The following is a 15,576-nucleotide window of genomic DNA, read 5'->3' as shown; positions in this document are numbered from 1 at the left end:
GTATTTCAACTCTGCTTTATTTTTGTGATAATTGTGTGATTGTGAACAATTTGTATAAGTATTTCACGTTTCTGTCCTAAATCTTCATGCAAATTTAAGGATTGCAACATTAAAAAATGCAAGCCACGGAAACAAAAGATGCAAAGTTGTTAATGATTTAGATGTAATTATGTGTGTAATTCACTATTGTATGGTAAAATGGTAATAAAACAGGGATGTCATACCCTCCATTCATACATTATCTATATCGCTTTTCCCGTTTGGAGTCGCGGGGGCTGGAGCCAATCCCAGCAGTCATTGGGCAAAGGCACAGGGGTATACTATACTACACTATACTATATACTACTAATATTACTTCAGACCTCATGTCTGTAAAATAATGTAATAAATTGTGTGAGAAACAGCTTCTATTAAGTCTTGGGGTTTGCTTTTTTTAAGTTCAATACTTAATGGTTTATGGCAATTAAGAGCAGGTGAGAAATTGCAACTCATCAAGAACTTATATTTGGATACAACCATTGACTAAATATAAAACTGATATTACCATAATATATGTAAAATCCTTTAAAAAATTAAGTTTAATTTTCCCCATTATTATTATTATTATTATTATTATTATTGTAATTTTTACATTTCCTTTTTGTGCTGTTTTTAATCTTTTATTTTTGGTCATCTATAATATACCTGACCGGAAGTCGATCCGCCGCATTAACGTTCCCGCAGGAACAAGGAAATAGGTTTAACAGCGGCTGCTGTGAACAAGCCCCACCTCTGCAGGTGGATGTGAGCCGCTGAACACTGGAAAGAGGTATGTTTTTAAAATATTTTAAGTAGAAATATTTGAGGATTCACTGCATAGTTATGACATCATGTAATCAGATTTAACAGAGAACGACGGTCTCTAACATTTTACCATATCGCTAAGAGGCTGCTAGCAACCAGCTAACCACATCTGTCAACATATGAAGTGACAAAGGGTTACAGAAAACACGATTCTCAAGTCTGTGAGCTGTGTTGAAATATCCATACAATGTTTTCATATGTAGACAAAATCACAATCTATCTTGTGGTTCCTCCCCTCAGTTATATTTAATGTTTGATATTACAAAGTGTGTAGAAAGGTGAACTATCAGTGTGTGTGTGTGTGTTGCCTTCAGGATCCAGTGTGTGTGTGTGTGTGTGTTGCCTTCAGGATCCAGTGTGTGTGTGTGTGTTGCCTTCAGGATCCAGTGTGTGTGTGTGTTGCCTTCAGGATCCAGTGTATCCAGGCGTTATACTGTTATAACTGACCACAACATGGGACTGCTGTCTGACCCAAACAGAAGACGGGCTTTGACCAGCCTGTTAACTCGACTCAATGCCCCAATCTGGTGAGTTTTCAGTCACGCAAAGTTTAAATATCAAACTGTGATAAATACTGTCCCCCCCCCAGCCCCCCAATTTATTGAAGCACCCACATACACCAAAATGTACAACATCACTTGTCATTATTTCCCTTCCTTCATCTCAGTGTGGTCTGCTACATGGCGGGTGTGGCCTGGTTCATGGGTTTGGCCTTTGAGCCGTTCACCCTGCGGACATACATGTCAGAGAATGCCATGGGCTCGACCATGGTGGAGGAGCGCTTTCCATCAGGGGAGAGGGCGCTGGCCACGGGCAGAGAGTTCTCCGCTCATAAGAAGAAAGCAGGGTGAGTAGTGCAAAGCTAGGAAGAAAAGAGATACAGCATTAATAAAAAAAAATATCTGTTTACAATCACATTGTTTGTTCATGATAAATGTTGTTCAAGGGCATTGAGGGGTTTTGTGCTATACTGAGTCTTTACAGAGTTTGATACACATTATTTTTCTTAATATTTGTCCCTTTTTTTTAGCAAGTTTAATGCAACCAGTTTTTCTCTGCAGTGGAATGCCAGTGGATTGGCTGGTGAAGACCATGAAGGATCGAGGCCTGGAGGTGTTTACCCAGCGTTTCTCTCGCACTCTGCCCTTCCCCGATGAAAACAAAGAGAGATATGTAAGTTTGTAGTTGAAGAATTAGCAATTTGTTGGATTAGAGACTGGCTGGTTTAAACTGGAAAATATTTGAACCCATATTCCTTTGCTGAGCTTTGTCTTACTCCTCCTTTTCCTTAGATGGTAAAAGGCACAAATGTATATGGGATCCTTCGGGCCCCCAGAGCTCCACGGACTGAAGCCCTGGTACTCAGTGCCCCGTGCACCCCAGGCGATAACAACAACCAGGCAGTGGGGCTGCTACTGGGCCTGGCACAATACTTCAGGAGTGAGTAGAGGATACAAAAACTTTCTCCACCCTTTAAAGGAAAAGGAAATGTTTTACATGTTATAATGGCTGCTGTGTGTGTGTCCCTGAACAGATCAGGTTTACTGGGCCAAGGACATCATCTTCCTTGTTAATGAGCATGATCTGATTGGTATGCAAGCCTGGCTGGAAGCTTACCACCACACCAATACTACAGGTAAGAACCAGCATTCAGCAGGTTTTGAAACACATCAACAAAGATCCTTGAAGATCTTGTAATTCTTTTTCAAATTTTAGTAGTCTTGCACAGTTTATGCAAAACTCCTAAATTCTTCAGTTGGGTTGTTTTCTGTGATGGTGAATCCAGGTATGGATTGGTCCCCACTTCAAGGCCGGGGTGGTTCAATTCAGGCAGCTCTGTCCCTTGAGCTCAGCAGTGATGTCATCACCAGCTTGGACCTGGTACTGGAAGGACTAAACGGCCAGCTTCCCAACCTTGATTTAGCCAATCTCTTTTATGCCTTCTGCCAGAAGATAGGAGTCCTCTGCACCATCCAGGGCAAGGTGAGAACTCGTAATGAGATCGCTCCAAATCCCGAGGCTTTCAAGGTCCAGGTTTAAGTTTTAATGAAACTTTTCTCTTTGTATGTTTCTACAGCTGCAGAGGAATGACTGGGACAGCATTTCGGGCTACAGTCATTCAGTGCAGACGATGATGTTGATGGTGATGAAGCAGGCCAGTGGGCGGCCTTGGGGGGATCATGGCCTCTTCCTGCGATACCACATCGAGGCTGCCACCATCAAGGGCATCAACAGCTTCCGTCAGTACAAAACTGACGCCACCACCATTGGAAGGTATTTAAATAAAATATTTCAGGTGCTTTTTTTCTTTTTTCTTCCATTTCTGACCCTCATAAAGAGACACTAAAATGCTGATTTTGTTTTGTCTAGGCTCCTGGAAGGAATGTATCGTAAGCTGAATAACCTCTTGGAGCGCTTGCACCAGTCCTACTTCTTCTACCTTATGCCGTCCCTCTCTCACTTTGTCTCCATCGGTTACTATATGCCAGCTTTCGGCCTGCTCGCTGTTATTCTGCTGCTTCGTGTATCCTTTGGAAATGGTTTTATTTTCAGTTGGATTGAATCTAAAATGTAGATTTTTATACACAAATGATTCTCAGAATATGGCCAAATGTTCCCTGTTTGCAGCCCAGGTCACTGATTAAATGTTTGCAGGGGGGCTTATAACCATGTAATTGATCGGGCTTGCCCTTGACTGTGACACAGGCCTTAGATCTGTGGGTGCAGTTTTCGACTCCTCCACCTAGAACAGAAGATGGGATCGCTGACACTGAGCAGGTAAAACTCACACATCTAGACAAGCAGGACAATTCACTGATCTTGAGTCTATTAAATCACCCCTCTTACTTAATCGTCTTCCTCCCAGATGTCCAATCCAGGTGTGCTGTCGGTGTTGACTCCTCTGGTGATCAGCCATCTGACAGGTGTAGCTCTGTACACACTGCCCATCCGCTTTCAGGAGATGGCTGTGGAACACTTCCCGGTGTCAGAGACCGAGGCTGTGGTCCTGACAGCTATTGCTGTGTACACTGCAGGACTCGCGTTGCCACACAACACACACAGGTAGCTTCTTACTCCTTGCAACTGCGAGGTTTAGGATTTTTAACATTTGTGTTTATTGTTCTTGTTATTGAATCATAGTCACTATCTAGTGATTTGATATTTCAGCGGACTCTCTAAGAAGAGTGTAATTTATCCAGTTTGTTTGTGACTTTTCTCAGAGATTGTATCGTCCAAAGATGAACACACTAACTATAGTAACACTGAGATTTAACAATGAATCTGAAACAACACAAGCTTTTTGTGAACAGAATGAAAGCAGAGGACTCCTCAAGTTCCCACACTTTGTCTGACAGTGAAGTACTCGTACACAGTCACATTCACATCCAAGTATGACTTTGAGCCCCCTAAATCCTTAATTATTTCATATCACTTGTGCGCACATTATATTCAGACATGATAATAAATTCTTACCACAAATATTGGACTTCTTCTATAGAGGTTTTTTCACAGGTTTGTGAAAGCTGCTGGAAAACAATAGTATTAGAAAATGTTCTATCATCATGTTACAAGCTCATAGACTTTACCACCCCGACTTCATCCTGTTGTTTTTTTTTATAACTAGCTGGATGGCTTTTAGTAGAGACCAAGAGCAAAGCTAGTACCATGTTCCACCTTGGAAGCACTGTGATGCAGGAGAATGAGAATTTCTTGCTGTTTGTTGAAGGCTCTTGTCAGGTGAGGGGACGGAGCAGGGCTGGAAAATCCTCAAGCTGGTCGCTGTGTTGTACCTTGCCGTTCTGCTGGGATGCACCGCCCTCATCAACTTCTCCCTCGGCTTCATCCTGGCGCTCAACCTGGTGCCCATAGCTGCCTTCATCACACCCCACGTACCAAAGTAAGACACCTGCACACACACGTTGTAGCTCACACAGCCACGTGATTGACACAGGAAATCAAAAGCTCACTCTTCTTCTTCTTCTTGCCTTAGGGTCCTTTCTGCCTTCATTCTGGTCATCCTCAGCCCGGCCTGCACGCTCCTCTTCTGCGTCTTTTTCTACCAAGAGCTGGTGGAGTTGCCCGTCAGCTTCCAGGACGGATGGGTGCTCTACCTGTCAGTCATCTCTCAGGGCATCTTAGACCACGTGCTGTACGGCTCTCTGGTTTACCCTCTCATAGCCCTGCTGGTCTATCCCTGCTGGCTGCTTTTCTGGAACATTCTCTTCTGGAAGTAAATGTCAGTCACACAGGACAACTGAAGGCTTTCATCGGAAGAGAAAAAAAAAAAACCCTCTGGTTTGTCTTGGAGAAATGTGAATGACAGACAAGTTAAATCTACTGGAGATGTTGGACAATAACAAGAATACATGTAGTTGTCCTGGAAGGAATGCCGTGACTCCCTTATTTTAGACATTTTGTTTCAGTTCATCTCAAAACATTGGGAAAATTCTGGTTCCTGACACACTAAGCAGAACGGACAATATGTGCGGAAGCTAAGAATAACCATGCTTGCATTTGACAAAAATGACAAAAATTGCTTCTATATAATGGGTTGATTATCTTGTTATATCAAGATAAAAAAAAAAACGAATTAACTCATGATCTTGAGTTGAAGGCAAACAGCAGTTCTCTGCTTCCATAGTTTTGTACTCCAGATCTCACTTCCAAACAGTTAAAATTCGAGGGATGTTTTATAAGTAAATATTAATATAAAGGTTGGGTTGCTTTTGGTTCAAGGATTTATTTATGAATGTCTTTGTGGTACATGAAGAACAAGACTGCACTGTTTAGTTTATTTCTCATCTTTTTGTTTGTCCTTGGTAGGTGACGGATGACATGGCTGCTGAATGGATGAAACTCTCGGCTTTGTTTTGTCGTCTGCAGTTATGTCTGTAAAACTGCACCTTTTGAACAAGCCATCACTACCGTTCATATTTTTATACTTGTTTTGATAACTTTCTTTGAAATGTGTTCACGTCATATTTATAAATGCCAAAATAAAAAGTCAAACAAGAGCGCCTCCCATGTGTTGTCCTCTAACATTGAGAGTAAAACTTCAAAAACATGTTGCTATGTTCATGGTCTTTACATGGAGGGCATGATACAACCCTGTTTCCAATCAGTGAGGAATGTTGTGTCAAATGTATATAAAAACACATTGATGATTTACTAAATATTCACATCCCTTTCACATGTTTGGAAAATGTAATTAATATGATGCAGAGAACACGTTTCAAAAAAGTTGGGACGGGTTAATGTCTACTACCTCTGCAGCATCACCTCTTCTTTTAACAACACTGTGATGTGTTTAGGAACCTGGTGAGACACGTTTCTATCATTTTGACATTTTAATCACGTATGTGAGATTTGAGCTGCTCCACAGTCCAGGGTCAACTTTGAAACATTTGACTCTTTATAATGCAGCAAACATTTCAATGGGCGACAAGTCAGACTGCAAGAAGGCCAGTTTAGCATCCAATCTCGCTATGCTGTTGTTATACATGCAGAATGAGGTTTGTCTTTGTATTACTAAAATAACAAATGCCTTTCCTGAAAAAAAAAAAAAGTTGTCTGTTAGGCAGTGTATGTTGATCCACACCTGTATACAGGGTTCAGTGTTAACAGTGCTTCAAAATGTCATTGTTAGCGTTGCCATGTGCACTATTGCACCATCACTGATGTTGACCTTTGAACTGTGCACTGATATCAAACCAGATGGTCCTTCTCCTCTACAGGAGACTGGTTTGTTTTATTGGAAGTGTTCCTGATGAGATCCACTGCAGAATCATGTCTGTTTTCTTTTATGTGGCGCCATCTGGAGGGGCCCAAGATCAAAGCGTTCCAAAATAGTTTTTAGTCCTTGTCCCCTGCAGACATTGAATCCTTTCATGATATTATGAACTGTAGAGGATTATGCCAGCACAGTCTTTCACAGAGGGGTGAACTCCTGTCCATATTTACTTTCTGAAGACTCAGCCTCTCTGGGATGCTCTTTTTAAACTAAATCATGTTAACATGTTAACCTATGACAGTTTACTTCATTAACAGTTAAATGTTTAATCTTTTTTCAATCATTTCACAACTTTTTCAGTTCTTTTGTTTCCACTGTCTCAACTTTTTGGCATCAAATTCAAAATGTGCCTTTTATTTTCCAAGAAACACATTTCTAAATTCCAAGATTTGACATCTGGTCTGTTCTATCTTTAACCAGAGTTTTAAATGTAATACAAATATTCCTTAGGTGTTTTTATTTACATTTGATACAACATCCCAACTGATTTGGAAACGGGGTTATACACAGAAATGACGTACCGAGGATTTCGGAGTAAAAAACATGTTTGAAATTTATGTCGAGTCGCATTTTCAAATACCAACCTTTTTTTTTTTTTTCATACTGATGTGCAAGCAACAATGTTTTTCAGGAAAGGCTTCATTTAACCTGCTATGAAACTGGTTTTCTGTTTGTTTCATCTGCAAAGGAGTTGAGCACATCTATTGACCATTCATATTCATCTTAAGTTGGTCCATCTTTGCACAATAACCTGAAATAATTTAACTTCCTGATGCAGTGCTTTTGTCACAGTGTGGATACTACACTCCAGAGGTCAAGAGGTGAGGGGCTTCTTAAAGCTGCAGGCTTAAAACCGGGAATATTCAAATCATTTTTTTCTCCCTGTGTATCCCAGAAAAACACCCAGAGACTGGATTTGTTAAGTTCCATTATGTTTATTCAGCTAATGCATCTTTTTTACAGTCCTATGTACTGAAAACAGGTCATTCCTTTGCTGTCACAGCTGAGAGGAAACTGAGTCAAATTAGATCAACTGTTAAAATGTACATCAATTACTCAATGCATCTTGTTAAAAATAAAACACTTAATACAATGATATAAAAAAATAAAAGCACTTGACAACCCTGTAAACGTGACAACTCGTCTCTTCTCAGCCAGAGCTTCCGACATGACTTTGGCACCAACAGATGACGCACGGACACACACACACACACGCGCAGGGAGCAGGGTATTGCACAAGGCTTCACCTTTTCTTTCACTTCACAGTTACACAAACTGAAAGTCCCTCTTTTTTTTTTTTTTTTCCAATCAAAAAGTTTCAGAACTTACATCACATCTGTCTCCCCTAAAATAAATATCAGGCCGTCTGTGTCGTTCTCAGCACACACGAACACACACACACCCTGTAAAATAAATAACAAAGAGGTCAGTCCAAAAGTATGTCATGGTCATGTCCATAGAGATGTGACGCTCTCTGTCTGCAGTTTGCGGTCTGATCCTCGGCCAGTGCAGCTCTGCGTCATGCTACAGTGCTTCAAACGCTCCGGTCGTCAGCAGCCAGACAGCTGTCAGAGGACTCTCAGTGCACTCGACAGGCTTTATGTGAGTATTTGTCAACATGTAAGAGGCAGATTTAGCATCTTCCCTGTGTGTGTATTTGTGAGTATGTGCGTGTGTAAGTGAGTGAGATGAGACATGTCAAGAGGACAGCGATGATGGGCAGTCAGCTGCTGCTTAATCCAGACTCCCCTCGGTCCTCCCTCCTCCCTTTCTCCTGTGAGGGAACATAAGACATGAAGAGGTTTTCACTAAAGGGAATGGACCTGAGGAGTATTGATTGACTTGTGGTATTATGTAGTACCTGATGGATGTGTGTGTCAGGTCTAGCTGTGGCGCAGATTTCGCAGCCGGGACGTGACGGCTTGTTGATGAAAGTGCATGAGGGACAAGCCCACTCTGTCTGCTGAGAGGGAACAAGTAGTGAAAATATTTGAAACTTATATTTCAAAGACAGGCAACATTCAGAAACATTTTTTTTTATCTCAATGAAGCCTTCTATTAGCTGTGTTGAGGAAACAATGTGTTCACAGAAACTTTTAAGAGATTCACAAGTTATACTTCTAAAATGATCACAAACATTTAAAGATTTAGAAACAAAGTGGATCTTCATTGTGTCCAGTTTCTTTTTTTATTTGACCAACACCTTAGACTTCTAACATACCTGTGTTTTACTGGCTTTGTTTGTGGGATCATTCAGCTGCAGATTCTCAATGTCAAGAACATCTATGATGTCACCCGTCCTCTCGTTTCCACTACTCGTGCTCCCTGAAGTTGGACAAAACAAAAAATACAAAAACGTTCATGAAGTCATGCATTCTTTAACTTAAATGTAGTATTTACAATTAGTCTGTGAAGTATTTGTAAAGTCTCTTCTGGGATTTCTGCTGCTCTTGAACACACACAATTTGCTGCGGATCAATGACTAGAAGGCCAAGTGTGTGCAGGGATAAACAATGTAGAGGAGGAATGCAAGTTTTACAGATTTTTTTTAAATAAATGTTTTTACGAAAAGTCAGAAAATAATATAAATCATAAAAAATAAACCTGATTGATTAAAAAAATGCAGTCCTTTGTGTTTACAAAAAGATTTATAAATCACAGGAAAGAAAAACATATAGTCTAGTGCACTGTAAGAGCATATTTTTTGGGGGATTTTATCTATTTAAGGCCTAAGTAAGTTCACACATTCATAACTATTACAAACTGACTGAAGTCTGAGGGCCACACACCAGGCAGTTACTGTCACTCATTCCTCCACTTTTCTTAAGCGAGGCAGCACTTTAACATCATCAGTTTAAGATTACAGAAGAACAAACCTGCGACAGAACAGCCACATTTAAGATGCTCACCCTGCTTGTTGTGGGTAAGCCTAGAGGGCAGGGTGCTGTAGCCCCTCCAGTCTTGGGAGGCGGGACCATTGCCTGGTGGGAGGGGTGGGGCGAGGAGGGCGCTCTCCAGGTCCTGCTGGAACAGCTGGCGGGTAATGCGGGCCTGTCGGGCAGAGATCAGGTAGAGGTACGCCGTGTCGCCGTCCTTCTGCACCCCGTAGGAGGCCAGTGACCTCGGCTCGGTGCACAAACACTGGCCAATCACCCAACGCTGCACGCGAGGATGGAAACCGTACTCGAGGAACACCTGCAGAACGAGAGCGGAGGGAGTCAGCCAGCCAGCCAAAAGAACAGCCTCTTAATGATGATCATTGATCATTTTCTAACCTGTTGCTTGAGTGCAGCCACCGTCATGTAAGGAAAGACTTTAACTGTGACACAACAGGAAGACGAAACATCCTCCACGACGACGGACAATCTGTAACACAGGTACAACACAGTAAGGTACACTTTGAATGTACTTTGAATCAGTCACGGGAACTTTGAGTGAGTCCTCATCATCTCTCACCTGATCTCTCCGTCGGCGTAGTTCTTCTCAGACAGTTGAATCGTCAGCGCTGCTTTCTGTCGGGCCAGTGCGGCGGCGTGCTGTGAAGCCGCCTGAGTGTCCCCTGCTTCGATCGCCCTGGCGAGTTCCAAGCACAACTCCTCTAAAAAAAAAAAAAAAAAAAAATAAAGAGCCAGCAGTCAAAAGATGACATTTTTAGAGCACGTCCTGAACAGGGAGAGAGGAGAACCACATGGCAGTAAACAGAGATACACACCAGTGAGCGGCAGCGAGGCGGAGCTCCACTGCTCTGTAGCGGCTGCCGTGCTGATGTGTCTGCTGTCGGATTCACATGTGTTGATATTTGCAACTGTCAGAGGAGAGGAGAAGAACTTTGTTGCGAAAGTGCTCCAAGGATGTGATTGTCAGCAACACAATTTAATAGAACGCTGTGGTAACAGAAGTGTTTTAATTTCACTGACACGCTTCTAGTATCTCCCTGTGTGCATTTAATTCACACAAATAACAATCAAACTGTCAAAGTAAATCATAATATGTATAATTCAGTTTGCAACAAATAATCTACATCAAAAGATTCTTGTAGCAACTATGGCACGCTAAAGGAGACTTCAAATCCTCCAAGCAGCCCCCTTAGTAACTTGTTTTAGCCCTAAATTGAGTCTAAATGTCATTTTTTTACAGAAGCTGCATCAACTGTGTTTTAACTCAAACAGACAGAAATGAAAAGCAGAAACTTCTTCAGGTACTAATCTTTTGGTCGAGTCATTTTGACTGTGAGGACTTGACTCAGTCCTCTAAAGCCTTCCTTGTTGTAAATGTTCTAACACTTTCTTTATCCTCCATGTCATGCTGTGTTGCTATTCTATGTTGTTCAATTGATTTTCACATCATGACAAATAGCCCAGAGACAGATAGGGACATGTGTCTATCTGATGGTTACACTATTAAGTAGAAACAAACCAGTTGCAAAAAGAATAAATCCTACAGATAAAGTGAAAACATTTTGGTGGATGCAGATTTGCAGACACTGTCATTTAAATCTCAGCGAAACAACTGAGAAACAAAAATATTAAAATCCACAGATGTGGAGTTTAGTTCGTCTGATTTTATCCAAAAATATTGAGTCAGAGTCATTGTGAGTGTTATGCTGTTCAATAGAAGCTGAACTAGTCCATAAATGTATATACGCATACTCTATTTTAAATTGTTCCCTCCATGACATCACAAAGGGCAGTAACCCCTCCCCCAGGTGGGTGACACTCCAGCAGTTGGGTCTTTGTTCTGCCCTCTGAGTCTGCCTTCTCGTAAACATTTGAGCATGGTGCAAGAAAGCCCAAGCCACACCCCCTTCCAGAGGGGCGTGGTCAGCCACAGCTCATTTGCATTTAAAGCTACAGACACAGAAACAGCCTGTTCTGAGCAGGGCTGAAATAGAGGGGTTTATAGACATGATCAAATACAGGATTAGAATGGATTTTTAACAAGAAACTTCACAGACATGTTTTGAGGAGCTCTAAGACTTATTTAAACTGGTGGAAAAGGAGGATAATATGCAACATTTAATATGTAACATCATCTAATGTTTATCTCATCCCTTGGACCAGAAAACACAGAGACAGGTGGAAAGGCAGGTTCAGGGACTAAATACAACAGCGGTTAAACTGACCTCTGTGTGCCTCTCTTAGTGATGACATCACCACCGTGGCCCACTCCTCGGCTTCACGGTCGCAGCGGAAGTTGAAGCGGATGCAGTCGTGGGGCGGAGCAGCAAGACGCATCTCATGGCAGCGCGAAGATTTCACCTCATACTGCACCAGGCGCAGGTCAAACTCTGCAATGAACTGAAGGTGAACATTTAAAAAAAGCTAGTCAGTATTAAAGGGCATGGCTCAAGAAAACTACTAAAAGAAAAATTAAAGAAAAATATAGAATTTTCAGTTTGAATGATCTGAAACCTAAAACATGCACAGTTTGAGTCTATAATTGCAAGTACCACAAGACTGCAAAAACTAATTTCTTTACTGAATATTCAGCTAACTAACTTACTATTATTACCTTTTTGAAATGGAAGAACTCTGTGAAAAGTGACCATTCAAAGTGGCAAATATGGGTTTGTTGTATCAGCATCACAAGGTTAAAAAAAGATATCTAAAGTGTCACATTGACACTGAAATGTGTCTTAGTTTCCTGTTGAGAACTCCACTGATCATTTGTCTTAGTTGGAGTGTAGAGCAGCCAATTTAAATTCAGGGATTTGACAATAAAGCAGCATTTGCAAAATCATCGTACAACACTGCTCAAACCCTTTTCTTACATTTGATGAATACGTCTTAAACATGGAGAAAACAAAGTAATATTTCCATTCAGACTGAGAATAGAGTTTTACTAAACAGATTTGAAACTTATTCTGCTGTTAAACATTCACTGTGGTGACTGAGAGAATCATTAGGGTGCTTTAGTCTGTTGTGCAGGGATTTGCCTCCTACCATAGGGTGTGTGTGTGTGTGTGTGTGTGTGTGTGTGTGTGTGTGTGTGTGTGTGTGTGTGTGTGTGTGTGTGTGTGTGTGTGTGTGTGTGTGTGTGTGTGTGTGTGTGTGTGCGCATCTGTGTGAGTGCGTTTGTGTGTGTGCCTGCGTGTGCGTGTGTGTAGTACACACTCATCTAAAACTGTGTGAGAAGAGTCTGCCAGCCCAGACAGCCGAGCTAAAAAGAAGCGGGGATCAAAGGGAGAGCGTGCAAATCAAGAAGCTTCTCCATCGTCAGGGGAGAATCTGTCTGACTGAGATTCTGCAGAGATGAAAAGGCGATTCGGAGCGTGTCGGGTTTTTCGGGAGACTGCACAGTGTGTGAGTGAACTCGACAAACAAAGGAAAAATTTTGGGAGAGAAGTTAGGACGAGGTGAAAAAGGCAAAGTGCAACGGAGGGTCAACCCCAGGATATCTGATCAGCTGATGAATTGATCATTTACAGATGAATTGTTTTGCACAAAAATGCCAGGAAATATGAAAAGATACTTCCATCTTAATTGCCAAAGTCTAGAATAGTCTGTTCAGTTTGGTTGTTAAATTCCACAAACCAAAAAGCAGCAATTGATCACACCAGAGAAGCTTTCATTTGTCAATGTTCAACGTTTCTGCTCAAAACAACCATAGATTGAAAAAGATCATTTAAATACATGCAGATTGACTTTCTGGGAACTGATCTGTTTGAGCTGTACCCATATGCGAGTACATACTATACTACTCTCGTGTCCTGGATTGTTGACTACCTGACTGGCAGACCACAGTATAGTACAACACTGTGTGTCAGACAGAGTGGTCAGCAACACTGGGGCCCCACAGGGCACGGTCCTGTCTCCCTTCCTCTTCACCCTCTACACCACTGACTTCAACTACCACTCAGAGTCCTGCCATCTTCAGACGTTCTCTGATGACTTGGCAGTGGTTGGATGTATCAGCACGGGTGAGGAGGCCGAGGACAGGGTGGTGGTGGGAGACTTTGTGACATGGTGTGAGGAGAACCATCTCCAGCTCAACGTGGTGAAGACGAAGGAACTGGTTGTGGATTTCAGGCGGACAAAGGCACTACCGACCCGCGTTTCCATCGGCTGCGGGGGGGGGGGGGGGGGGGGGGGGGGTTATGGACATTGGGGAGGACTACAAGTAGGGCTTGGAATCTTTGGGTGTCTAACGACTCGATCCGATTTTGATTCTTGGGATCACGATTCGATTGAGAATCTATTTTCGATTCATAATGATTCAAAGTTCATGATTGAAGTCTATTTTTGAATTAGTAAATACTTCAGGATCTACTCCAGTCATCCGTGAGACCGGCTGAATTTCCTGCTGCTCTATTTGGCATTCTACTGAATTAAAGAGCTAGCCTTAGCACTTAGCAGGGAGTGGCTGATTAAAAAAAACTGGACAGGGTGAAGAACACAGAGGCCGTCTACAAGAAGGGCCTGAGAAGGCTCCGTTCCTTTAACACTTGCATCAGGCTGATGGGAACAGACTCAACAAACTCATCTGCAAGGCCAGTGATTGTAGCGGAGCTGGATTCTGACAGGATGCTGTCTAAGTTACGCAGCATCCCAATGCCTACCGCCCTCTTCATGACCTGCAGGCAATGCACAGAAGCACATTCATGCATTTCTGATTCGGATTTGCCCTTTAAAGTTGCTCAACAAGCACATGTATTCATAAAGAAATTATCCTTTAAGAGACCAAAACACGGTTGTTATCAATGCTTCCATCAACCAAGAAACCTTCAGCAGTGATCAAGTGAAGATCTGAGTGAAGACCAGAGCTTCTTACTGCTTAACAAACCATGTTTAGCTTTGTGGGAGCTCCATACACGCTGAAGTTGTGGTAAAGTTTCTAGGCTACAGCAGGCGGATACGCTTTTTTGAGCATTGGTTGCAAGCGAATGTGTTGGATACAACACTTCCTGTTACACTTACAACTGTTCTACATTTTTACATACTGTAATTATTGTCGGGTAAGGTCATGCAAGGTCAGTTTCTTATAGTTTCTGGGACCCCTCTGAAGCAGAGTTTGGAAAGGTTGGATTAAAGACCAGAGACAAACTTTGATGGTACAGCAGTATGACGAACCCAACACTAAAATATTGAACTTTGTTAGTAGACTGCTGACAGTCTGACTGCTGATCAAAACTATAAAAAGGATTCACCCCGAGTGTGTCTTATAAATGTCACTCTGTAGTGGTTCCAGGAAGAATGAAATTGAAAGTGAAACTAAAAAAAAAAATTAAAAAAACTCACAGCAAGAAAACAAAGTAGGCTGTTTCCTGTCTAAATGCTTACACAGGTGTTACACACAGTTGAGTGTGAAGCAAATCAAAAAGTAAAGTTTGACTTTTGCTGAACCATACTGTGTTTGACATCTAATAAAGAAGACATTTAGAATACTTCATCAGATGGTTTTGCAGAAGTTTTTTTTTTTTGTATATCCGTATTCTTGAATGACATCGGTTGAATGTTTGTGTGATGCTGCATGCGGACTCTTAAAGCTTTCAATAAAATGGCCCGCACAGGCCTGCACGGGTATTTACATTTATACATTTATATTATACAGTAAACCGGTTCGACTCGGAACCATGTCAAAGTGGCTAACGGCAAAACCACCTCTAAACACACAGGTGTGTGTGTGTGTGTGTGTGTGTGTGACATCTCACCACACTGCGGTTTCCGCTCGTATCTCGCAGCGCCAATCGGAACTCTCCGGCCCGGCTCGGGTCCATGCTGAGCTGCAGCCGCAGAGCCTCGCTGCCGGCTCCGGGGAGGCACAATGGCCGGATCCCGGAATGGCACACCGAGACCCGGACTGACATTAAAACAGTACTGCAGCAAGCCGTAAGCGTGAGCCCGCCGCATGCTGTCTGTTGGGACGAGGCAGACACCGGGGCTGGAGGAGCCCAGCCTCCGGAGCTGAGTGCCATGTCGCGGGGGTGAAGGTGTCGGAAGCCC

General features: G+C 42.3%; 2 protein-coding genes across 5 annotated transcripts; one reads left to right on the top strand and one right to left on the bottom strand.

Annotated features, from left to right (window-relative positions):
• Positions 1 to 720: 720 nt before the first annotated feature.
• Positions 721 to 5,858, top strand: gpaa1 (glycosylphosphatidylinositol anchor attachment 1). 3 transcript variants are annotated; one of them, XM_065954113.1, is made up of 13 exons: positions 721 to 808; positions 1,158 to 1,370; positions 1,511 to 1,690; positions 1,905 to 2,016; positions 2,136 to 2,283; positions 2,378 to 2,479; positions 2,630 to 2,826; positions 2,921 to 3,117; positions 3,214 to 3,367; positions 3,550 to 3,621; positions 3,710 to 3,906; positions 4,571 to 4,741; positions 4,835 to 5,858. In XM_065954113.1, the coding sequence occupies exons 2-13, from the start codon at positions 1,297 to 1,299 to the stop codon at positions 5,076 to 5,078; spliced, it is 1,848 nt and encodes a 615-aa protein (XP_065810185.1). In that variant the 5' UTR covers positions 721 to 808; positions 1,158 to 1,296; the 3' UTR covers positions 5,079 to 5,858. The 3 variants fall into 3 exon arrangements, with proteins under 3 accessions (XP_065810185.1, XP_020507852.2, XP_020507853.2); XM_020652196.3 differs by having other exon boundaries at positions 724 to 808; positions 1,253 to 1,370; XM_020652197.3 differs by having other exon boundaries at positions 752 to 808; positions 1,224 to 1,370.
• A 1,691-nt stretch (positions 5,859 to 7,549) lies between these two features.
• sharpin (SHANK-associated RH domain interacting protein) lies at positions 7,550 to 15,548 on the bottom strand. 2 transcript variants are annotated; one of them, XM_020636398.3, is made up of 9 exons: positions 15,285 to 15,548; positions 11,757 to 11,931; positions 10,347 to 10,439; positions 10,091 to 10,232; positions 9,910 to 10,000; positions 9,544 to 9,829; positions 8,856 to 8,959; positions 8,496 to 8,597; positions 7,550 to 8,408 (listed from the first exon to the last, which is right to left on the bottom strand). In XM_020636398.3, exons 1-9 carry the CDS (start codon positions 15,546 to 15,548, stop codon positions 8,358 to 8,360), a joined length of 1,308 nt encoding a protein of 435 aa, XP_020492054.2. In that variant the 3' UTR covers positions 7,550 to 8,357. The 2 variants fall into 2 exon arrangements, with proteins under 2 accessions (XP_020492054.2, XP_065810187.1); XM_065954115.1 differs by having other exon boundaries at positions 8,496 to 8,594.
• Between the last annotated feature and the right edge of the window lie 28 nt (positions 15,549 to 15,576).

The sequence above is a fragment of the Labrus bergylta genome, chromosome 4 (genome assembly GCF_963930695.1).
Source record: "Labrus bergylta chromosome 4, fLabBer1.1, whole genome shotgun sequence".
NCBI lineage: Eukaryota > Metazoa > Chordata > Actinopteri > Labriformes > Labridae > Labrus > Labrus bergylta.
This window is presented reverse-complemented; position numbering and strand designations above follow the sequence as displayed.

Coding starts and splice junctions, on each gene's coding strand:
- gpaa1 (XM_065954113.1), top strand. CDS start 1,297: ATGGGACTGCTGTCTGACCCAAACAGAAGACGGGCTTTGACCAGCCTG. Junction 2,480..2,629: donor CCACCACACCAATACTACAG/GTAAGAACCAGC, acceptor TGGTGAATCCAG/GTATGGATTGGTCCCCACTT. Junction 3,368..3,549: donor CTGTTATTCTGCTGCTTCGT/GTATCCTTTGGA, acceptor ACTGTGACACAG/GCCTTAGATCTGTGGGTGCA.
- sharpin (XM_020636398.3), bottom strand. CDS start 15,548: ATGGCACTCAGCTCCGGAGGCTGGGCTCCTCCAGCCCCGGTGTCTGCC. Junction 10,001..10,090: donor TACGCCGACGGAGAGATCAG/GTGAGAGATGAT, acceptor CCTGTGTTACAG/ATTGTCCGTCGTCGTGGAGG. Junction 8,409..8,495: donor CTGACACACACATCCATCAG/GTACTACATAAT, acceptor GTTCCCTCACAG/GAGAAAGGGAGGAGGGAGGA.